Below are 25,532 nucleotides of genomic sequence, written 5' to 3'. Positions count from 1 at the left end.
AACCATATTAAAAATACCCTAAATGATCCTATTTTACACAAGTATTAGGTAGCACATAATCACAAAGCCTACAAAATATACAACAGTAGTATAAGAGAAAATGGAAAAGCTCTGCCTTAATGATCCATTGTTATCTCCAGCACTATATTCCCAGACCATCACTTAAATGCATTTTAACTATTTTATTCAGCAGTATAAAGCTATGGAGACTTTTCTTAATGTCTTCCATAGATGTTAGAGAATTACCTTTCATCACAGGAAAAGCACTTGAACAAGGAGAAAGAGCAATAGTAAGAATCAAAAGAATAGTAGTGGCCAGGGCTTGTGATTGAAGCTTCACCATTTGGGGAACTCATCTTCCATAATCAGAAATGTTTGACTCATATGTTTCAACAACAAAATGACCTATGAAGAATATTTTGCTACACAATGAACTGTGTTGAGCATGTGGTCCTTGTTTAATTTGGCCTTTAACAAAGAAGTTAGAAACAGGGATATTGGAAGCTATATTTTCTGTGTATTTTTTAGGTAAGGGAGAGCTAGGGTTCTTGTTCCTTCTCTTCTTCCTGGGAACACAGCTAAACTCCATTTCCAGGCTTTCTTGTAGTTAATTTGGGGTCATCTGACTGAGTTCTGGCTAATGGAATGTGGGCAGAAGTGTCAAATGCCACTCCAGGCCTGGACTGTTAAATGTTTCCTATGTCTGATCATACACGCTCTCTTTCTGTTCTGTTGAGACTTGGGAAGCCATGTATGGAAAATGGCCCAGGTCTCTGGTGGTTCAGATAGAAAAATCCTAGCTGTCAGAATAGCTGCCTGGAACAGGGGCTCCACATCCTTCCTCCAACCCAGCCAGTCCACAGTAGACTATGTCAGAAATAAACTTTTTAAAAATTAAGCCACTGAAGTTTGGGGGATTGGTTGTTTCAACAGCTAACATTACTTACCCTAACTAATATTTTTATATGTATTAAATATGTTTTGTAAGTATATTAGAACCTACTATTTAAATATAGCCTTTGTTATGTTGCTATAGTTACATGATACTATATTCCATTTTAAAGGTGCAAACTCTGGTGGTAATATACACCCTACCTTCCATTGTGCTTTAGGAAAAGGCGTATGTAAAGCATCAGTTAGAATTAAATTCAGCTGCATGTGAAGAAACTCTCAATAACCAGACCTTAAACATGATTTCTCTCTTACAGAAACAAAGTTGAGAAGTAAGCAGTCCTGGGCTGATATGGTTACTTTAGGAAGTCATTAAATTCAGAAGCTTCTTTTAGCTTACCTCTGCACACTCCCTGTAGTGTGGCTCTCATTTTCGTGATCCATTATATCAGCCCAAGCTTCAGCCATCACATCGATTTTCCAGATGGTAGAAAGGGGCAAAGAAGAAAGGGGTCAAAAGGTATAATAACTATCTTTATAGGGATCTTTTTATAAACTGTCACAAAACACTTTTACTTATATTTCATTGTCCCAGACTTATCATATGGATAAATCTACCTGCAGAGGAAGCTGGGAAATGTAGTTTTTATTTTGAGTTGTCGTGTACTTGGTAAAAGTTGAGTTTTATTAATAAAGAAAAAAGAAAGAACAGCTATTGGGGTACACCTCCAGAAAACTTTACAACATTTAATAAGTACAAACTTCTTACTGTGAAGGAAGAATTGACTTATACAAAATGCAATTTTAAACATACATCTGTTTACATATACACAAATTTTCTTTTTTTTTTTTTTTTTTTTTTGCGGTACGTGGGCCTCTCACTGCTGTGGCCTCTCCTGTTGCGGAGCACAGGCTCCAGACGCGCAGGCTCAGCGGCCGTGGCTCACCGGCCTAGCCGCCCCGCGGCATGTGGGATCTTCCCGGACCGGGGCACAAACCCGTGTCCCCTGCATCGGCAGGCGGACTCTCAACCACTGCACCACCAGGGAAGCCCTCACAAATTTTTGTTTATATTTTAAAAATATGAAATTCTTATAGCTTATCATTTCCACCCTAGTCTCAGCCCATCAGAATTCCTCTGAAGCCAGTGAGTTAACTATTCTCCAGTGTTTTGGACATAAACATAACTGCATCAGACGACAAAGGAAGAATAGGGATACTTTACATCTGTGAATCAGGATGCATAGAAAGAAGTAATTACATGAACATATGAGTATAAATAACAAGCCCTGCAATTGTTTAAATTTAAGCAGGGCTAGTATTGTGATCATGGTGTTGATTTATGGATAGATCCATGTCTGTTCTGAGTCTGTTTATGTCTGTACGTGTGTTTGAGGGAACAACAAGAACTTGTCCTCCATTTCTATAATGCCCACTACTATATTGAATCATGGAGAAAGACTAGTAGAACAAATAAAATGTAAAATAAATAACTCTTTTTAAATTAGATATGTGGTAGACACCTTTCATCATCACGTTTCCTTTCTGTGTACTCTATTTTACAGACATATGACACATACACCAGATTTCCCCCACTTTTCCTATGACACTGGTGACACACTTCCTCTGTGTAATACTGTATATTTGGTTTTAAAATTATATCCACTTCTCCCTCATTCCCCATCCTCTGTGTAATACTGTATATTTGTAATACTGTATATTTGGTCTTAAAATTATATCCACTTCTCCCTCATTCCCCATCCACCCATGTACATTCCAACACTGTATTTTCCTGCACTACCCCCTAATGAAACAGAGGAAGAAATGTTTCATACCACAGATTTGGAGTTTTGTGTGCCCTTGGGCATCAGGTGCTGGCAAAGGCCGAAAAGGGACTCCTAGGAAATGAGGGCTAATTAACTACCTTCCAGGCACTGTCTAAATGCTTTACAAAGGACTGTCTCTATAGGACTAGCAGTATAATGAAGGTGCATGCTATTATTGTCATCCCTGTCTTTACAGATGTGGAAACTAAGGCTTGGACATGTTAAAGTAACTTGGTTACAGTTACATAGCTGGAGCAGCCTGACATCCAGTGCAAACGGTCTGCCACCAGAACCCACGCTTGTAACCACTCTGTCCTGCTGCGACCATCATTGCCCCTCCCCATATCCCTGATCCCATAGTGCTGGTTGCCAACAAAGTGCACTTGTGGAGGCTGCCTGATGTGGAGCAATCCCTCTCTGGGAAAGCCTACAGTAAATTTAAGAAAATAAAATAATAATATAAAGTGACATGAATATCAATACCCTATCCACCAGAACACATTAATCTCAAGTCTGAGGCGGCCTCATGACTGCAGAAGGGTTACACGTTCCACCCTGTGACTGCTAACATCCTTTTGTGGACCATCTTGCCTTCCTCTGACAGAAGCACTAGCTTGAGGCAAGGGTTTTGTGAACGTTTTTCTTCAGGCAAATCTTCTCTTGCCATGAATTAACCACCAGCCATTTTCATTTGCACTCCCTTATTTACCCTCACCCCTTTTATTTGCAATCACATCCACACGTTCTGGGCACTGCAAGTCGGTTCAATTAACGAGGAAGAAGGACACTGATAAGGATATTGTTAATGGATCTCTTTGTACATAGAAAGAACTCGCATCTTCCCTCCCACGAGCTGTCCTGAATTCCCCTTTTCCTCCTTCTCAAAGTTTTATTTTTTTCTCAGAATGTCTGTGTGTGCCATATGACAGTGATTTTCTGTGCTAATTGCTTTATTCTTCAATAAGAACCTTTACAATAGCGAACTCCTACAACACTTATGTGTAAATTAGGGCTGTTCCAAGGCAAAAAGTGAATCTTTGAATATGAATCTGCACCATTTCTCCCTCCCCTTGAGTATGAGTGTGTGTGAATTTTAGACTGGTACAAAAAACCAAAAAATCCTCTCCTTAAAAAAAAAATCATTCTTTTTCTGCATCTACAGTTTCACGTGTTTGGGTTTACAATACAGGATCTCAGAGAGGACAGATCATTAATTCATTTCAAAATAGCTCACCAAGAAAGAGTATATTTCATTCCGTTGTATAAAAAAGTCGGGTGGAATTCTATATAAATACAATTTTAAAATTCCAGGGCTCTCAGGCTGAATAACAATGGTCCCGAACGGGCTGATTATAGAGTAGAGGGTGGCTGAATCCCCAAGCGGCAGGGCCAGACATGAGGAAAAGCAGCACACCTTATCAGAGGGGCTCCCAAGAAATGATCGTGATGGCAGTAGCTTTATTTTGCTCACTCGCAACAGCAACAACAAAATGATGCCACAGACGAAAACTGTCACGTCCCACCCACGCCATCTGTCCTGTGCTGTGTACCCACAGCTCCCCTCATTCTACAAATTAATCTTTCACACATATTTTAACAAAAAAGTGTTAATGGTATAAAAGAAAAAAACAAGGAAAACAGAAAGGGCTGTGTAGAAAATAAATTCAATTTCAATTTGATAGCAGTTATGACTTTTTTTATTGACTATAAGAGCAAACAGTCACATCAAATTGGTGTCACTGGCATATTATTAAAACGACAGGGCACCCTTAATGATCTCTGACAATGATTGCGTGTGTGTTTTTTTAAATATAGCATGCACATTTTGTCCAATTTGGGCTCTTTTTTCCTGTTGCTTTTGTCCTCTTTCTGAGTGGATATTATTCATGAACTGAGTCTTTATTATGTGTTTGGCCATCTGCATAGCATTGGCCATAGTCCCCTGTATTGTAATTTTGAGTGAAAGTAAGGACTATTGGAGACTGCAATACTAAAAATAATAATAATAATATGCTTTAAGAATTCAAAAATAAAAGAATGAAAAGGAAAATATTTGTGATGAGGTGAGGTTTGAAGGCACATAGCATGGAGGTGGGAGAAAAACATAAATCAATTCTTTTACTCATCTAGGATAATAGAATCTGGGTATTTGCTCTGACCAAACTAACGTCTACTTGCCTTGATAACAGGCAGTTCAGAAAGTGATGCTTCTTCATGCTGGAATGTCTTTGAATGAATAAAAGTTTTTTTTGTTTTCTTACTCGCTGCTCTCCTATTTTGGATGTCTGTATACCTCTTAGTGGAGTGGAAATACAAAACAGCAACAGAGCCCCTTTAGCTGTCAAGATTTTAGAATTAGATTCTTCATGTTTACAAGACATTAAGTGACTGTTTTTCATTTAATAAAGGGAGAGTTTCTTTTTAATTAAAATATTAAAGCATAGTTTTCCAATTAAAAATTATATATTGGGAAAAATAAAGTAACTGCAAATTTGTATAATTGTCTTATTCCTAAAACTTGGCCTAATTTTATTTGGTTCTCTCCATTCTCCTTTTTTCATTTTTCTCCCCTTTTGATCTTTTCTTTTCTTTCTTTTTGAAATTCTCTTAGTCAGTGTTAGCTTACCATTTATTTTCCTTTCTACTTGTCAGATTTCCCTGCAGCCACTAGAAGGCCATGAAAATCAGCTGATTGAAATGTGAATATGGATTAGTAATGAAACATCTTCCCGACAAGAGTAAATATACAAGGTTATAATATATTTATGACAACAACATTTTGGTTTCAAGTGAAAATGTATAATATCCCATTTGTTTTTTAATGTTCCTTGTTTTTTTTTCTTGTAGTTGTTTTCCATTAAACTTGAGGTATATGCAATTAAAGCTATGCTTGCATAGACAGACAGACAGACAGACAGACACACACACACACACACACACACAAACTGCTTGAGCTTACTACCAAAGCAAGATGAAGTCTATCAATTATCTTATTATATAGAAAATGAATTATTTGCTTTCAGTAGTGGTTTAAAATAACTTTAAAAATTTGTCTTTCCCCTCCAGATTGGTGCATGTATGTATATGGTGACACCTCTTTTCTAAAAATTAATTAATTAAATTAATTAATTAATTTTGGCTGTGTTGGGTCTTCTTTGCTGCATGCGGGCTTTCCCTAGTTGCGGCGAGCGGGGGCTACTCTTCGTTGCAGTGCATGGGCTTCTTATTGCGGTGGCTTCTTTTGCTGCGGAGCACGGGCTCTAGGCGTGCGGGCTTCAGTAGTTGTGGCGTTTGGGCTCAATAGCTGAGCCTATGTGGTTTCTAGAGCATAGGCTCAGTAGTTGTGGTGCTCGGGCTTAGTTGCTCTGCTGCATGTGGGATCTTCCTGGACCAGGGCTCGAACCTGTGTCCCTTGCATTGGCAGGCGGATTCCTAACCGCTGCGTCACCAGGAAAGCCCTATAGTGACATCTTAAATGGCATAAAATTTTCAGATTGGGAAGTTAGAGCTAATCACTTTAATATCCATATCGATTTACTTAAAAATAATAAAGAATTTCTAAAATCAAGAGGAATAACCCAGTTTCAAAAATAGCTACTTGCTAATGGTGGGTAAAATTTAGGTCACGTTTTTATTTATTTTCATACTTTTTTAACTTACATGGAGAAGGTAAGCTAGTCATTTAAAAATGATTGAGTTAATTCTTTTATTTTCAAGACTACTTTAATCACAAATATTACAATAGCCCATTATTATAAAATATATGTTTATATATCAATATTTATATATTTCACCTCTATGAGATCTGCAGAAAACAAAGCTATAATGTTATTTTACACAGCTGTTTTAAGTCATATAGCTCCATTTTCACTAAATTGGTGTACGTTTGATAATATGGTACAGACTTCTCTTTAACAAATTTTATTTGAGGTCCGATCCTTAAAAAATCAAAACAAAAATGGAAAACATCCCCCCAAACAGAAGCCTTGAGCAGTCACAGTTGAGAGCCAAAGTTTTCACTCTTGCAACATAAAAAGAATAAAGTTATTAAAAATCCCAAATTTAAAAATATTCTTTTAGAATTATGATCTAATAGATACTTTTAATAATCTTAAACGACACATGCCTCAACTCTGTTTTTGTATTGTCCCCCTTTGCTGTACCCCATTCCCCCAAAGTATTATCTTGCACTAAACATCATCTGAAAGCTAAACATTATTTCTTAACCATGCCTTACAATTGCTCTGAGGCTTTCCTGAGTCTAACTAGGATTTCCGAGTCTTAATAAAGAACAGGTCCTCTCTCTTCACTCACTCTCGTTCTGTGGGAGTTTTAGAGTTGTTTAGAGAAGTAGGATTGGAGACATGAGGTACTAATGTGCTTAGGTAATGTATGCTTATTCTTGGACATTTCTGTAGCTGTTTTTAAGTGTTGCAGGTTGATCATCTCAGAAGCTGTGTAAGAAGAAAGGATCTCAATCAAATTTCTGACTAGATCCCTTCTTATGGCCATGAGAGTTTGATTTTCATTTAAACAACAGTCAATATAGGCATAAGGGTTTGAGATGAGTTATGGCCCTTTAGCCATAACTATTACATTCTGCCACCAAATGAGCTGCTGTTCCCACTTTGTTTTACGGGCTCTGAGTAGCCTGTGTTATTGTATCTGCCAAATAAAACCCAACAAACCATGCAAATGAAAAATATAATCTTTTATCTTTCATAGTCACAGGATGCACCCATATATACAGTTTTATAGATAACTCTGCACCAGATTTACTGCGTTAGGACCCTACTGTCTTAATAGGGTGTCCAGAAAGGGAAAACATTTCTTGCTTGGAGGCATCTTCATTTATATCCACCAATGGCATATGTCTTTATTGGAGCTATACATGAAAAGTCAGGAATAATTTCTTTCATTACATTTTTAGCTTGTCTGTGTGGTTCAATTGAGATCATGGACTTTTTCCTTAAGGAGAAAGACCCGATAGGTTGTATTCTTTCAAAGCTAGTAGATTTAAATTCATTTAAAAACAATGGAGGTTTTTCTTTTAGTTTCAGAGTGGCCTAAATATCTGAAGAACAGTGATTTAAGGAATTGATGACTAGCCCTGCAATGCGTCTGTCTTAATCTGGGGTCTCGGATATGCCACTTAGCCATTCTGTATCAACATTCTCCTCCAAGTAACAAAAATCACAACACATCCCATGCCTATGACAGATCTGTTGAGGAGTGACTCACTTCTAAAATGCCTCACAGACGGAATACTCTTTACATATGCTAGAGAACTGCTATGATTCCACTAGGAGTAAAGTCTCTACCACATTCACCTGGGTTATTTCTATACTGGGTCAGAATACCTCTAAGAAAGTAAATGGACACTTTTTCTGGTAGTCTACAGAACAAATTGTACTTCTCACTTTTTCCTGAGTTTGAAGGGAACAGTTGAACAGGTAAAGCACTGTTATTTCCTCTGGCCTCTGGAGAAATGAAAAGTTGTAAGTTATTTCTTTTCACCTCTCCCTTCTTTTTCCCCTCCCTCCCTCCCTCCTTTCCTGCCTATAAATCTTTCTTGAACTCTTACTAGGTGCTAAAGGTACAGTTGCTAATGCTGTAGAAAAAGTTCTCATCCTGAGGGAGCTATCAAGGAAGATAGTGAAAAAAATGGAGTCAGTATCTTAGATCATGGGAATTTTTTCTTTATTGAAGTTGTTCAACCCTCTTTCTTTCCGGTGCTAATTTAGGCATCTGGTTATGATCCAGGTCAGATGTTTTATATGGAGGTTGATATGCCTAGCACCAGGCCCCATGTATGTTATTTAGTGTCTGTTGAATGAATGAATTTCCAAAATGTGATTAGTTAGGTTAATGAATAGGTCATACTTCTCAATGAAATGTCAGTACATCCCCACAATTTCTCTGTAAGATCAACCTAAATCTAAGTAATGAGAGTGCTTGCTGTGAAGAAGCTCTAACTCTATATTAAGAAAACCTAGTTTGTATTGAGCAGGTCTTATCAGAAAAACCAGCCAAACTAATGACCTAGATGCACATAAGGGCATGCGCGCGCACACACACACACACACACACACACACGCACACACAGTTGCCCTCATTGTGGCAACAATGTCTGGAAATGATTAAATACAAAGTATATTCTAATCCTCTTTACTTTGGGGCTAGCTATTTCATAAAGCATTATTTAAGGACAATGTGCAAGATACGATTTGACAAATAATAGTAGCATAGGATCAGCAGAGCCCAGGAAGAAATACTGACATCTCTGTTGTATTTACATTTCTTCTGCCCCCACGTCCACCAGCATCTCCACCACCCAGGCCTCTACCACAGACTTCCCGTGGCTACCGTTCCTTCTCTCCACCTCTCTTCAATCATGCTTCTCCACTGCCACCATCTTCTCACTTTCCTTTATCACCCTACCTCTCCTCTCTAAAGCTATTGTCTTTATATTGTTCGTCTCTGTCATTTGTCTCTGTCTAAAATGCTCTTCTGTGCGTGTGTCTTTGTTACAAAGATTTTTGTTGCTGTTCTGTCTTAGTAATCCTCTGCTCCTACATCTGTCCCATGTTCCAAGTGCTAAGGCACGGCTTGGCAATGTAGAGCAGCTGTCAGTTTTTTGCCCTTTTTTTTTTTTCTTTTGCTATGATCTTGCTGGGCAGCCTTAGTTTTGTAAAACAACTTCAGAGCAATGGGTGCTCAGTTAAACATGTGCCAAAACATCAAGGTACAGAGCCAGGGAACAAAGAAATCTTCAAGACACCTGGAAGGAATTTGAAATTTGTTTTCTTCTGCGTTCATATTCAAGAACCGCTTTTCCTATTGTCTCCCATAAAGTCATTACTGCAGCTTCAACTTAAAATGCTTATTTTTTTTACTGAGTTTAATTTAGATACACATTTGCATTGTAAAATGGGTACTTTAAAAATAATCATTTTAGTCTTAAGCATAAATGCTAGTTCTTTGTAAGGGAAGTAACTTCCTGAGTTTCATGTTATCGCTAAGGGTGAAATAAATTTCTGGAGTGAGATTTAACCTTCTGTCTGCTCTTATTACCAGGAATAGTCTGAATTCGGTATGTATCAAGACTTTTGTGTTAAGTTCATAAGGATTTCTTTATAAGAAAAGGTTTTTATTATGACAATTTTATATTATTATGATAGTTAGGGTTGGTATGCATTTATTAGCCATGAACGAAAAATGCAATGTTATCTTTGTCCAATGGGTTCACAATGACATTTATGCATAATGAAGTCCTAAATATAAGGGGGAATGGTATTCTTTCATGTATCTTTGGCACCTAGCACATGGAAATTTTACAAGAACCATGAGAATGCAATTCCATATTTCTCTTATGTATTTGTAAGTTCTCAGCAAATAATTTTTGGATGTATCATTTTCCTTTCTGCCGGTTTAAAGCCCCAAAAGATTCTGCTTTTGAGGGTGGAGCAGGCCTAAAATGAAGGAAAAATTTATCCTTGTATTGGAATGCAGACAGATGAAGTTTCTGTCTTTTGGTCAGAAGCACAATACTTGTCATGTAGTAGGTATGCGGTGTCAATTCTGGTAATCTCTCTTACTTCACTTTTTCTAAGTTCATTTGCACCCAAATTTAAGCAACTGAATATAATTAAGAACATTTAAATATCTAGAAGTTTTATTCTTTCATTTTGAACAAAAACAAACTACCTCTCTCTATATATACTTTACAGAATTTTAAAACAATCAATACTCAAAGATTTATGTTATTTTAAAAATGGGGCATGAATATCCTAGGTTCATATTAAATCTTTCTTTAACAGAATCTATTCATCTGGAAAAGTCATATGTTTCTTCGGATTATTTTTTAAAATTTAATCTAAAAAACCCACAGATAAAATGAAGGCATCTTTTAATTAATATAACTTCCAAAACAATAGAACAGTTCCAACATTCGGATTTTGGAGGAATTGTGTGATTTTTAAGGGTGGTAGACTTGTCTCTACAAATTTATTTTGTTTAGGATAGTATTTAAATACTTTTTAACTGATTGAACTGACATCAGTGGATGGCAGGAAGGCATTCTGTGTAGCAAGGAAGAGAACCAACCTGGGGTTCAAAAGTTACCTGGGATCATACGCCAATAGAATAATGAATCTATTATAGTACAAAGTTAACTGTAAAGAGCGTCATTGTATGCATTGTTTTGCCTTCCATATGCCATGAGGCATAATGAATTTAATGGAGGGATGGAGAGAGAGAGAGAGAGAGAGAGAGAGAGGAAAGGGGTGTGGGTTGGGTGGCTGTTTGCTTTCTTCCTAAGTTCTCTGAAGGGGCCAGTCTTGGTCTCAGCCAAGCCTGAGCTATCAGCCTCCTTCAGCCATTATGCTGTCTCTGGATTTATGGTGGTCACGTAAAAGCACTGATTTACAGTAAGCAACTGAAAACTGGCTATACAGGAAAAGCAGTTTTGGGAGGACTGTATCTTTTGCTCCTCTCTGCCCTTTAACAGACCTCAGACAGATTTGAATTACTGGTGTAGAGGCTCGTTTTGCTTTCAGTATAGGGGGGTCTGTCCCCAATGCTCTGTGTAAATCTGTTAAGGACCTTTCTTCAAGTGTTTATAACATTTCTGTCTTCAGGGCTGAGAATCAGGATGAATTATCTCCTATTTATGGCTTATCATAGTTCAGGAATTTAATAGATTCAAGTATTACAGAATTTATAACCTAAGAAATGATTTGGTATATAATGTGCTTGTGGAATTATTTTATATGTGTGTGTGTGTACACACACACACACACACACACACACACACACACACACACTATGCTTTAGGAAATATGCTCCTTCATTTCATTATAGTGGTGTGTGTTGCAGTTTGCTCAACTCCTTTTTTTACTATTGTGTCAGCTGTGTTTCTGTGTCTCCTTCTCCCTTTAGGCCATTTCAACCTGGTCATTTCTAAAAGCCAGAAGAGAGAGAGAGGGAGACAGAGTATCTAAATAAGTTAATAGAATTTCATGTGTGCTATGACATTGAAAGTGGGCTTAATAGAATCGTCAACAAATTTTTCATTTTAGTGTATTTTTTCTCTAGATTCAAAACCGGTTAACTTCTACTCACATTTTGCCACATTTTATAGTTCTTATATTTAAGACATTACACTTTGGAATATCTGGCCTTTTATTATTAATGCTTGCCTCCCTATTTTTTTAAGAAAAAAATCCAATTATACTTGAAGTTTATAAAAAGTCAATATTCAAAAATTAATTTCACAGATAACTTTTTCAACATGACCTATTGCACAAAGTGTAACAAAAACACTGATTTTTTTTCAGAGATTTGACCTGTGGTTCACATTTAAAAGTCAGACATTCATTTTATGGAGTTGCTCATCAAATTAAATTTTATTTGGTATGTCAACGTTTTATAGTGTTATATTGTTATTGGTCAGAATACATGTGTTAGTAAAACATAAATCTTGTTCTCTGGCAAGAAATCTAACCATGAATGGTTAACTTGACTGGTATCATTCTAAATTTCAGGACTCCCAGAAAAGTATGGACTAATTGGAATTGTATTGGGACCAGGATTCCTCCAGAGGGAAGCAATGGTATATTTTTCTAATAGTTTAGAGACTATACTTTTTGCATTTTTTTCCATTGTGGGAGAGAAAAAAAAGAAAGATTATTGGCTCTCAAACGCTGGCAAGTAGCTCTGTATCTTACTAATTTGCTAAGCCAAACAGTCCCTACTTTGAGGAGCTTACTTGAAGGGGTGCTTTAGAGTCTAACTTACCTTCCATGGTTCCAGTGGGTGCCCAGTAAAAATAGTCATCATTCTGTATTATGATACCTCAGAAATCAGTCTTATTTTATTTACAATTTGTAGGCTGATGACTTTCCAAAGATGATTACAAGTATCATTTTTTACAGTAAGTTTATAACACTTAAAAAAAAAAGTCAGAGTAAAAAAAAATGTCTTTAATGTAAAAAAAAGGGCAGAGAAAATGTAACGGCAACCAGAGACCAGGGACAAGATGTTTATAAAAATTTAATATTAAATTTAGCTCTGACATTCATATGCTATTATATTGTTATTTAGTTTTTCCATTGGTTCAGATTTTTATATATTTATGCCATTTCTTTCCCAACTAAATTTAAACTCCAAGAAGGAGAGATGTCTCATACTTTTTTGTTGTCTTCTGTATCCATCACAGTACCTTTCTTGAACACAGTAAATACTCCAGAAACATTTTTATTGGTTCTGACAATGTATGAATATTCCACGCATTTTCATGAATTTAGAAAATATTTTAAATAATTGAGGGACTACAAACTTGCATCCTTAAGTATATATTTAATCTACATTTTCTGGCTACACTACTCAGCTCTCAAAATGGATCCTAGTGATGACAATTATATCTAAAAAACAATGCTCATAACTTTTGATGCATCAATGTCTCCACCAGCACATCTCTGGGGATTTAACCTATCTGTAGGTGCTTTTTGTAAAAATTTTTGTTAGAGCTGTGGCTTTACATGCAACAGAGCTGAGTTTCTAAACTTGTTATGGATAATCTTAATGTTCTAATTTTCTTATGAACTTCTTACTTCATATGCTGACACTATTAATTACTTTGTCTTTTTGTTCAGAGATGTTACTTTTCTTATTTTAAACTCTTAGTAGGTGAGAAACAACTTGGAGAATGCAAATATTTCTTTTTCCAATTCTTTCCTGAACTTGTTGGCAAAGCATGTACTTCTTTTCACCTGTTTTTAAAAGAGTGTATTTCCTTCATCAAGAATATTTATAAACTTCCCTAACTTTAAACAGGTCAGACTGAAATTGGACCCTCTACCAACCGACTAAAAGATCTAGAATTCACCAAAAGCACAAATGGAATATAGTCCATGGAATAAAAAGCTCTAGTTGTCATAGAATGGCCTTGACCTCAGTTATCAATCATGAGGGTGCATGAAATCATTGAGGAAAGAGTAGAGAACATCACTACTATTTCTAACAGGATATTCCAATATCAGCTGCAGGAATTTTGTGTGCTCCTGTTTTTACTTCATTAGTAATTCAATATGTCTGATTTGCCTACACAATACTTTCAACTTAGTTTACCCATCTGACCTGGAACAAAGTGAAAGCACATTCTGCCCAGTTGAAAGGTCTCCTGGCAAGTTGGTTAGCAACAGGCTTGCCAGTCTCAGTTCAGTTAGCAAAGAATAAACACATTTCACTTGACAATTACTAGTGTACTAACTTCCTCACTCTGCAGTTTTCTATTTTATATTCTTAGAACAGTTTTCCCCCTTGTTATTCAACTTTTTACTTGTAATTCTTGCCTCTTCAACAATATTTCCAATTTCTTGAGGTAGAGGTTTCTACTTTTCTTGGTGGCCGTGATGAACACAGTTTAATTGCAAAGAACAGGAATCGAATAAAAGTTTATTTGAAGGGAGAAACGATACAACAGTCTTACATCTTCCCTCCATAGTTTAACTTTGTGGCTTGAGACGTACCAATTAAGAAATCAGGCTATGGCTTCTGCAAGTATCACTTTTACTGTAGTTCTCTAGAATTTGGTCAGTCGGGAATGGCTACTTGTAACACTGCAAATACACGTGACATGAGGGTTCTGCGAGAAATACAGGTGCTCCGCCGTGTCTGACAAGACGCCCTGAGAATGACGCCCAGAAACTGCCCGTCTAAGCCGGTGGCGTCCGCTGAGCCCGACGCGCACCTGCACCTGCTGACGGGTCAGCGCGGGACGGAGCGAGGACGTCCCTTAGTCCTACCCTCTGCGCTCTAGGAGACGAGGGCCTGGGCGTCGTCACCCACAGCAGCCGGAGCAGAGGGAGCCACCTAATGCCGGACTCAGGTCATGTGTGTCCCGGGTGCTCTGCCTCCGCGGATACCTCCGCAACTTCGAGCAGCCCAGCCCCACTACGTTCAAAACTGTATTTATGGTTGTCAAGGCGCACACCGAAAAGCTCGCTCCGCACCCCCAGAGCGCGCGAGGCCTCCTAGCCTGGAAACAAGCCCCTCCCAGTGCAGCTGTCGCCGCCGCCCGCGGGCTCCTTTCACTTTCTCACGGCCAAGTCCCCCAGAGGGGCGCCGCTGCAGCCACCGCCGCTGCGCCCTCCCGCCGACTCCGCCCGCACCGCCTGGCTACCAGCCCCGCCCGCTAGGGCCCGCCCTCCCCAACAGTTTCTGCCTGCGATTGGCACTCGCGAGAGGCAGCTCCGGTTCGCCCATCCCATTGGCTGGACCCTCTTGTCAGTCCTACGATTGCCCGCCACTGCCTCCGCCTCCCTGAAAAGCCGCCCTCCTATTGGAGGAGACTGCTTGCAGGGGGCGGGCGGGGAACTCGGTCCGGCCGCTTTCGGTCAATCGCAGCAGCCCAGCGCCGGGAGGGAGGGCGGCGGGGGGGGGAACATCTGGCCGGCGCCGCCGCGTGCGTGCGTGGTGCGTCCCCCCGCCCCTCCCCCCGCCCCCCCCCCCGCCCCCCGGCCCGGGCTCCGAGCTCGCTCCTCGCTCGCTCTTCGCTCGCTCGCTCCCTCGCTGTGTCTGGCAGGCTGCGGCCGCCGCTGGGCTGCTGCCATGGGGAGCCGTTGAGAGTGGGGCCTCTTCGCTCCGCCGCGCTCCTCCGGCTGCCAGCGGGGGTGGGTGGGCGGGAGGGAGGGGGCAGGGGGAGCGGGCGACGGAGCCGGGATTGGGGGGCGGGGGGGCCGGGAGGGAGGGAGGGGGACCCGCGGAGGAGGAAGCCCACCAAGTCCGGCGGCGGCGGCGGCCGGGAGGCGGAGGACGCGGCGGCGGTGGGGACGCGGTGACTTAGGGCCGCTCCGTGTGAGTCCCGGCGCCGGACCCGGCCCCGACCCGGCGCCCCCTCCGGGCCCTGGAGGGCGGGGCGCCGGCTGTGCGGCCCCGGCCGGCGGGGCAGTGCGGGCGGGCGGGCGGGCGGGCGACCGGGCCCCGCGAGTGGAGTTAGTTTGTGCGGGTGGAGCTAGGGGTGACGGGAGGCGCCGCAGCGGCGGGGGCCGGGTGCGGGGCCGGGCCGCCGCAGCTGCGGGTCGGGCGGGGTGCGGCCGGTGCAGCTGCGGCTCGGGGCGCGCTCCGGCCGGTGCAGCTGCGGCGGCGCCTCTCGGGGGCGGGGGACGCGGGGCGGGGGCTTGGGAGCGGTGCAGCTGCACGGCGCCGGGACGGCCGTGGCTCCGGGGACCCTTGCAGCTGCGGCGGCGCCCGCGGGGAGGCCCCTCCCGGGCCGGGGCAGTTGCCGGGGGCTCGCGCCGCGGCGGCAGGGAAGCAGTAGCAGCCACCCTCCCCCGGCTTCTTACGACTTTTCTTTTGTTGTTGCCGTGACCCGGGTCTGTTTTCTTGTCTGTTGTTTAAGGTGTTTTCCTGCTGCACCGGCTCTACGCCCTCCACCTCCTTCCCTGTGGTTTAACCTTCCTCTTTCCCCTAGTGTTTTATGCACAGCCAACTACGTAAAGATTTGCATTTCTTCCCCCCTCCCTGCTCCGCACCCCCGCCCCCACCTCCTTGAAAAACAAAACCCAACCTCGCAAAACCTCTCCGGACCTGAGGCTGCGAGGCGCAGAGGGGCTGATTTGTGGAGTGGGAGTCGCTGGCCCATTGCGGTGCTCGGGGCTCATTAAACTGTCACTCGCCCCCCACCCCACTGGGTAAATGGGGTGATTAATGTCTGATATATTGGAATGAGGCGAGGGCATTTGTGCAGAATAGGTGGTGTGGCTGAGAAGGAATTTATCCCCAAAGAGTGCCTCCTGAAATAGGCATTCGTAATTATGTCATTCATCGCGAAGTTAGAGAAAGTTGGGTTTGCGACTTTGGGAAAGCAAGAAGCACAGGATAGAGACCTTGGTCTTTGTTACTCTTTATTTAACTCTTGGTCATGGTTTTCTAATGAGAACGGAGCGGTTATCACCAGGACTGTGACACTTGCGCCTCAGGCCCCAGCGCCTTTTCTGCTGCACTGTCCCACAAGAGTCTGTGGAGACTTCGACATTCACAGATGTCGCAGCCCCTTGCAGGGCACTGGGCAGGCCAGCCCGGGTTACGTTACAATTTCATCAGCCATTCGAAAAGACCCGCAAATCTAGCTGAAAAGTTCCCCAACTTGCTAGACCTGGCTTCCCCCACCCCTTCCCCCTTTCTCCCTGAAAGGTTTTCTTGTGATCATGAACATTACAGAGTGACCCAAAAAAAGATTGTTATGGGACACAGATCAAGGGGAAGACCAAGTTCTCTTTCTGAGCAGAAAGTCGGATCAGATACGCAGATGCAGCATTCATTTTAAGTGGCTGTAGCAGGTTGTATCTGTTTATTAATTTGTCTCATTGAACTGAAGTACTTTCCAGGATTTCAGAAAGTGCAGTTTCAGCTTGTTGATATTGAGAGTTGAAATTTGCATTAACTGGCAGGGTGAGAAATTTTACTGAGAAGGTAGTTTTAGATAAGTAGTTATATAAGAGTGAAATAATAAGGTGAACCAGGTTGAAGTAGTAGTTCTGAATAGTCTTCCAGCATTCTGAGACATGTATACCATTATCTCAGCAGAAAAAAAAAAAAATTGAAGTGCCGTAATAATGTTGAAATGGGACTGGAGATGTCAAACGGGTTGGTTTAAAAATATCCCTAAGCTGCCTTTGAAACTAAACGTTGGAGTTGAATAAAAGTGAATCTGGATTTCCTGAATAGCACCGTGGCTTGAGTGTGCTGTCAGTATGTAAGCCAGTCCACCAACTTAAGACAGAAGTGTTGCTATTCCATAAATACAGTAGAACTCCATATGCTGAGTTTTTCAATTTCTTCTGTTAGAAAGTTTGGAAAAAAAGGGAGACTTTGAAGTATTTTGTTTATACTAACAGAAGAGAAAAGTTCTCCTAAGAAAAAGCTGGTGGCAGGAGTGTAGAGGAGTAGCATATGGCATTAAAAGGAGCACAGCTGGAGGTAGCATTTCCATCTGAACATGATGTCAGAGCAGCTGACAGCCTGCCATCCCTCAGCCTTTTATTCTAACACACAGACAGGGAGTTAGTGTGTGCGGATCTGTGGTGGAGAAGGTATCTCATTCCTCTCTAACATCATCTCCACTTTGCATCTGTCTCTTAGTCTGCTTTTTTTCCACCGATGTAACAGACCTGGAGCCAGCAAGACTCAGAGGAAAGGACTTAATCAGGTTTATGTGTCCTAAAGGTAGGAGTAGCAAGAGATTAGATGGAGTATATTTCTGTTTTAGTGTTTATTTAATTTTAAAAAATCACATTACTTTTCTAATCCAGTTTAAGAATAAAATACGAACTTGAGTATTAAATGAACATCTTATTGGAGTTGAGAGTCTTGGGTTTGTTTAGTTTTAATTTCTATCCCTCTTGCTCGATCGGGTAAATAATATGCAGAAATATTTCAAGTTTTGAAATGTTAAGAAAGGCTTTGAAATATTGCTTTTTGAGATCAATTTGGATTAAAATCCATTTTTTGTTGTTGTTGTTCACTGCTATTTAGATTTCTTTTGCTTTTGGAGTCGGGGGGGAGAAATAGTAAACTGTATGGAATCCAGCATTCAAACTTATATGAGAAGATTTTTCTAGTTAAGAAGCTAGATTGTTGTGTAATTAATTCCACTGTGAAACTTTATTCTTCAAAACATTCAGCAGCACGACTGAAACATACAGCTGTAGTGCTTTTATAACCGAAGGGTTTTTTTAAAAGAAAAAAAAAAAAAACTTTTGTCCCCAGGAGAATAGTTTGACTGGTTTCCTCATTTCTCTTTCAAATATATATTTAAGAGATCTTTTATTTCAGCATAACGATAATTATTTGCAGGAGTTTTTGTGTTAGCGACTAATTTAGAACTTGTAGATTTGAGCTGCCTGAATTGGCCAGACAGCTGTAATCGCACTCCTCTATTCTTAATCTCTTTATCTGGGCAGCAGCTGCCATATGGCCACAGTCAGCTGGATCAGATGTTTATAAGCTTCCTTCTTCGTCCCTCTCTGTCCTCTCAGCCTCCTAATTTGATCACGGCTACCTTGTGAGCTGCCCTCCAATCTTTATTTTTAGCCCTCTCAAGGATTAGGATTGATGTTAGCTGTGGGGCACTTGAAGTGATTGTATTGTAAATCTTGGTTTATTCTAGCAGTGGCGTCTTGCAGAATGTATTGGGTTAGGATGAAAGTTTTAGCCCATTTTGGGCAAAGTGTAGAAGAAGCAGGGAAGTAATTTTTAAATATTAAATTAATATGTATCCATTCCCAAATGCACTTTTTGAGATGGATGGTGTGGAACTTCGCTTCTGGTCATAGGAAAGGGGAAGTCAGGTTTAAGGAGTTGAATTTTGTGGTTCAATTTTGACCCTTTGTACATCTGCGTCTCTCCTGCCTCCATTTTACCCTCTTTCACCAGAAAATAAGGGCAACAGTGCATATTTGAAAGAATAAAAGCTAGTGGGAAAACAAAATATATCAAATTATGTTGAAACAAAGTATTTTCTGTTGACTGAGGTATCGGGGAGTCAAAAGAATAGTTTCTCTTTTACTAGCAAGACTTTTTTTTTCTTTTTTTGTATGGTGAACCTGTAAAGCTTTTGAGTTTCATTTGAATGTAATATGCCTTTATTTAAAAGTTTGCATTAATTTTAATATGGAACTCATTTTGCTTTGCAACAGATCAAAGTTTAGATGAGAATTTTCAGAGTTAAATAAAGCCCTTCTGGTTCTTAATATTCTAGATGTACAGATTTTACAAAGAAATATAACCATTTCTTTTTCTCAATTCATTAAAAAAAATTTGGATTTGTTCATAGTAGAGATGATCTTTTCCATCTGTTGGTGTAGTTCCTTCTGATCTCATACATGTGTGCTATACCTGCAAATCTTAAGGCATTAACATCTGTTTTTATACACAGGGCTTTTGTTGTTTTAACACTCTGACTTTAAAAGTAAGTTGTTTGCTAATTTCTGGACTAATTATGCGGTTTCATTTTTTTTTTCTTGATTCAGCCAAATGTGTGTTTAAATTGTGCTTGCTAAGTGCAGTCAAGTATCAAAAGTAATAAAATAAAAAAGGATGGTTGAACAAGTTTTCTGAATCTTCCAGAATGTGTTTGGGACTTTTCTTTGTTCATTATTTGAGTTGTTCCCTTTGAAATTAAAGCTATTTTGTAGGTTTTGTAGGACATAATTTGATGATTAGAGTTAATTAAATTTCTTCTGAAAGAGACCTAAATTCTTATTCTCAGTAAGAGACTGTACTGAAATTAACGCTTTTAAAACTTGACTAAAAGTTCAAGGAAGGTGGAGATGCATCAGAGACTGTTTGGCTGGGGTAAGAAGTTTCAAAAGTGTACATTTTTCTTCTTGCATTTGGTTCTGTGTGTGTGATTTGGTAGTGCTTGGGTCATTAGCCTGATTAAAATTCAGGGACATGTACCTCCGTGGCCCAAGCTGATTTTTTTTTTTTAATGGGGACTAGAGCCTTGAAAAGTTGTTCTTAAGCAGGCTCTCATGAGAAATTTCTCTCTTCCCAGGTTATGAAGACAGTATGGAGTTTCCAGACCATAGTAGACATTTGCTGCAGTGTCTGAGCGAGCAGAGACATCAGGGTTTTCTTTGTGACTGCACTGTTCTGGTGGGAGATGCCCAGTTCCGAGCGCACCGAGCTGTACTGGCTTCATGCAGCATGTATTTCCACCTCTTTTACAAGGACCAGCTGGACAAAAGAGACATTGTTCATCTGAACAGCGACATTGTTACAGCCCCAGCCTTCGCTCTCCTGCTTGAATTCATGTATGAAGGGAAACTCCAGTTCAAAGACTTGCCCATTGAAGACGTGCTAGCAGCTGCCAGTTATCTCCACATGTATGACATTGTCAAAGTCTGCAAAAAGAAGCTGAAAGAGAAAGCCACCACAGAGGCAGACAGCACCAAAAAGGAAGAAGATGCTTCAAGTTGTTCGGACAAAGTCGAGAGTCTCTCTGATGGCAGCAGCCACATGGCAGGCGATTTGCCCAGTGATGAAGATGAAGGGGAAGATGAAAAATTGAACATCTTGCCTAGCAAAAGGGACTTGGCGGCCGAGCCTGGGAACATGTGGATGCGATTGCCCTCGGACTCAGCAGGCATCCCCCAGGCTGGCGGAGAGGCAGAGCCACACGCCACAGCAGCTGGAAAAACAGTAGCCAGCCCCTGCAGCTCAACAGAGTCTTTGTCCCAGAGGTCTGTCACCTCCGTGAGGGATTCGGCAGATGTTGACTGTGTGCTGGACCTGTCTGTCAAGTCCAGCCTTTCAGGAGTTGAAAATCTGAACAGCTCTTATTTCTCTTCACAGGACGTGCTGAGAAGCAACCTGGTGCAGGTGAAGGTGGAGAAAGAGGCTTCCTGTGATGAGAGTGATGTTGGCACTAATGACTATGACATGGAACATAGCACTGTGAAAGAGAGTGTGAGCACTAATAACAGGGTACAGTATGAGCCTGCCCATCTGGCTCCGCTGAGGGAGGACTCGGTCCTGAGGGAGCTGGAGCGGGAGGACAAAGGCAGCGACGACGAGATGATGACCCCCGAGAGCGAGCGGGTCCAGGTGGAGGGCGGCATGGAGAGCGGTCTGCTGCCCTACGTCTCCAACATCCTGAGCCCGGCGGGCCAGATCTTCATGTGTCCCCTGTGCAACAAGGTCTTCCCCAGCCCGCACATCCTGCAGATCCACCTGAGCACGCACTTCCGTGAGCAGGACGGCCTGCGCAGCAAGCCGGCCGCCGACGTCAACGTGCCCACCTGCTCTCTGTGCGGGAAGACGTTCTCCTGCATGTACACCCTGAAGCGCCACGAGAGGACTCACTCGGGCGAGAAGCCCTACACGTGCACCCAGTGCGGCAAGAGCTTCCAGTACTCGCACAACCTGAGCCGCCACGCCGTGGTGCACACGCGCGAAAAGCCGCACGCCTGCAAGTGGTGCGAGCGCAGGTTCACGCAGTCCGGGGACCTGTACCGGCACATCCGCAAGTTCCACTGTGAGTTGGTGAACTCCTTGTCCGTCAAAAGCGAGGCGCTGAGCCTGCCCGCTGTCAGAGACTGGACCTTAGAAGATAGCTCTCAAGAACTCTGGAAATAATTTTATATATATATATAAATAATATATATATACCTATATATAAATAGATCTCTATATAGTTGTGGTACGGTCTAAAAGCAGTCTTGTTTCCTGGAACTGAAAGGTTGGGGTATTAACTTGTTTTTGCACTTTAGAATAGCATGAGAATCTCACTAATTTAGCATTCTGGTAAAAGAAACTTTAGAGCAAGTCGGAGAATAGAGAGGTGTTTTTCTTTCTTTCAAGGGGGGTAGGGGAAGTAAGCCAATAAGAACCTTTGAAACAAATCGTCCTATCACAAAATGCTTTCCTAGGGCCTATTTTGTCAGCACTGCGGTGTCTTTTGAGCTCTCTTTTTTTCCCACCTTTTCTTTTTTTTTAAGTAGAAATTCCCTCCGGTTTTATTAGCCTCTTTATATGTCTCAAATTGCATGAATCTTTTCTGGCTGTTGGAAACCTGAATGCTTTTAGACCCAAATGGAAAATTTCTGAAATGCTGGATTATCTATTTTTAAACAAGCAGTTGACTTAAAACTTTCTGTGGCAACTTCTGGTTTTCTGACGGTTCCCAATGAGAGAAATTCTGAAAGTACACTGGGATCACTGGGACGCTGTCTTTGTGAAGGTTTGCTTGGGATGAAAAAGGATATTGCAGCTTCAGCAGTGTTGAACTGTGTGTTGAAAAATGTGAATTACTGTTATTGTATACTGTAATTGATTACATGGGCTGGGGGGGTGTCAAAGGACTTGACAGGTTGTGTTGATGCTCTTAGTTGAGTCTTGAAAAGTAAATATTAACGCTACAGAAATGCATGAGTTTCAATATATTTTTTGTCTTTGTTTGCATTGTATAACTTTAACGAGTGAGTTTAAAATTATTTAATTTCCTTAGAAAAATAGCACCATTTGGAAAAAAAAAAAACCTGGTGTTATGAAGAACGTTAATGCACTGTTTTTATTTTATATAATTTAAATTGACTTTCCCACTGTCTTTAAGTTGAAACTGTTAAGCTGAATAAAAACTTAAGCTGCAAATTGATAACTTCGCTACATAACAAGGAAAATATAAATGTTTACAAAAGGCTTAAAGATTTGCATGTGCAGTGTGCATTTTATAACAAAACTTCTAATTGCACAAAACCCAGGCCAGCTCAAAGTTTAGATGTACACATTTACCCAGTTGAGCGTTTTTAGAGTAACTACTGCACAAATTGACAATAGGTCATTCTCTTCTTTTGCTCCCCTTTTCTTTTTCTCCCCTTCTTCCTTTCCCTCCCTTCCTCCTTCCCTCCCGCCCCTCCCCCATCCCCCCCCCCCAAACTCATGAAAAGATTCTATGGACTGAAAAAGCCCCAGGCTGAAAGGACTGGACTGCCTTGATTGACATGGGGAAGGGGGTTAGTAGACTATGTGTATCGCGGCAGCAGAGGCTGCAGCCCAATGTGTGGTTTTAATGACCGGCACGCAGGGCAAAGCATTTTGCACAGTGTTTGTTTTCCTGTCTTGCACTTACAAATAAGGTCTATGGGAGTAGCATGGAAAACGTTTGCTGTTTTTCCCTTTTTTTTTTTAATTGCTTTTGTTTAAAATTTGATCGCCTTAACTACTGTAAACATAGCCTATTTTTGTGCTTAAGATACTGAATGGAAAACTCCATTGTGTGTTGCTGGACTGTTTTGGAAATATTTGGTCAAATGTGTGTTAATTTGGCTGTAATGGCATTTAAAGCAAACAAACAAACAAAAAAAGCTGTGAAAATGGCCTTGGAGCATTATCTTTAGTTACTTGAAGAGTTTCTAGTTTTTTTTAAATACAGTTTATGTTAAAATAATTTTTATTAATTTAGAGAAGACAATCAATGTCTGTGAGAAAACGGACTTTCTTTTGGATTTTCTTTTTGTGGTCATTGTGAGTGATTGCTTTTTCCTTTTATTAGTTTCACATTCTTCCTTTGTTCTAAAACTTAGACTGACATCTAGCTTTGACAATCATAGTATGTTTTATTTTCCTGAGGGGGGAATAACTTATAATGCTGTTTAGTTTTGTACTATTGGTGTGTTGGTGAATTTTTAAACTGTGTGCTAACTGCAATAAATTATATGAACTGAGAATTTTTGTGCGTTTTTTAAATTGTGATTGTGTACTACATAGATCCTAAATATGTATCATACATGGCATCTCTCTTTTTAATACCAGTTCTGTTCAGAGCTTATGAATTATTAGAATGCCTTAAATCACTCAAATGGAAGTGTGCAAACATTTTGCTTCTAGTCATTTAAGAAGATACTAAATGCACATTTAAAAAATGTGACCCATTTTCTATAGCCTAGATCAGGAATGTTAAGGTAACTCTAGAAATTTGTGAATCTGTGAAACCTCAAGTGGTAGCATAGATTTTTTGTAGTGTGCTGTACAACTACTAATCCATACACCATAAGTCATATTTTGATGGGTAATTTTATCCTAAGTTGATTGGTCAAATCTATTCTTCTGTGTTCTGGTTTAAGTGGAAAATTGAAGGAGACCGGATGTCTTAATTTGGAAAAATGCTTGGCTAACGACTGGAATTCTAGGCAATCGAATTAGCAGGCATTCGACTGTTCAAGAATAGCTGTATACGTCCTCTTTGTTCCTGGGAGAACTCAGAAGTTCCCAGGTTTTAATTCCTAAGTTTTAACTAAAATGTAATTAAGTTCATGCAACCATTTAAAAAAACTGTTCCGTAATTTTTGTGATCGTCCCAACTTCATGCTTGCCTCATTGGGCTTGTCAAGGTGAGAAACATTTGCTGGTTGACCTAAAGAATTGACAGAGCACTCACACGTGCCAGACAGTTCTATAGAGGAATTGTTACACGCCGTCGTCCTAAGTGTGAGCACGGCTGGCACCGACCTGAGAGTTTTTGTAAATCCTGGAATCTATAATTGTCCATAACTTCCAGCCTTAAAGATATCTATGAAAATACAGTTTTACATGATTGTCAAAATTAAATACATTTATATTAGTGACCTATAGTAAGGTTAATATTCTTAACTTTGTTGGAAGTGGGATATAAGGTCTGGAGCTTGAAAATGTACCAGTTGTAAGTTCCCTGATGGCTTTGGATGGGAATCCCGAAAGATTGTCATAAAGCGCAATCAGTAATTTACTATTTGGGATCCTACGTTTCCCTTTTTTTGTTGAAACAGGCTTTCTGTTACATGAAACTCACTTGGTTTTAACTAACCAAACATTGTTTCACATGAAAGGGTCACAGCATCTCAAAGCTTTCTGAGGATATCGAGAGTTGTAATTTAGTTCCACTGACTAGCATCTAATTTTAAATGAGGAGCATTATCTTAACTGGATCCACTTATAAAAACAGTATTTTGACATGAACTTTGGAAGAAATAACTTCTTAAAACATTCCTCGCAAAACTAGAACAATTACACAAATCGCCACATTTTATAAGTGAAGGAATCAGTTGTTTATTCACTACATTTTTTAAAAAGGAAATTAATTTTTCACGTAATCATGTTGGAAACCATTCAGTTTGCTCTCCCCTTTGACATCGGGCTGATACATAAGTATATTTTAAATATATGGTTTCATTTACTTTTGAAAACATCTGTTTCTTTTAGATAATCAATTATGCCCTAGATTAATGTGGGCCCAGCATTGTATGCAAGGTGTACCCTAGGAGATCCAAGAAG

The 25,532-nt window shown here is 40.5% G+C and overlaps 1 protein-coding gene across 7 annotated transcripts; it reads left to right on the top strand.

The window, feature by feature from the left end:
* The first annotated feature begins 15,439 nt into the window (after window positions 1-15,439).
* On the top strand, window positions 15,440-23,950 carry ZBTB18 (zinc finger and BTB domain containing 18). 7 transcript variants are annotated; one of them, XM_019920511.2, is made up of 3 exons: window positions 15,558-15,575; window positions 17,862-17,945; window positions 20,278-23,950. In XM_019920511.2, the coding sequence occupies exons 2-3, from the start codon at window positions 17,933-17,935 to the stop codon at window positions 21,858-21,860; spliced, it is 1,596 nt and encodes a 531-aa protein (XP_019776070.1). In that variant the 5' UTR covers window positions 15,558-15,575; window positions 17,862-17,932; the 3' UTR covers window positions 21,861-23,950. The 7 variants fall into 7 exon arrangements, with proteins under 7 accessions (XP_019776073.1, XP_019776070.1, XP_019776069.1 ...); XM_019920510.3 differs by lacking the exon at window positions 15,558-15,575 and adding an exon at window positions 15,995-16,411; XM_019920509.3 differs by lacking the exon at window positions 15,558-15,575 and adding an exon at window positions 15,995-17,059.
* The last annotated feature ends 1,582 nt before the right edge of the window (window positions 23,951-25,532 follow it).

The sequence above is a fragment of the Tursiops truncatus genome, chromosome 1, assembly GCF_011762595.2.
Source record: "Tursiops truncatus isolate mTurTru1 chromosome 1, mTurTru1.mat.Y, whole genome shotgun sequence".
Taxonomy (NCBI): Eukaryota; Metazoa; Chordata; class Mammalia; order Artiodactyla; family Delphinidae; genus Tursiops; species Tursiops truncatus.
This window is presented reverse-complemented; position numbering and strand designations above follow the sequence as displayed.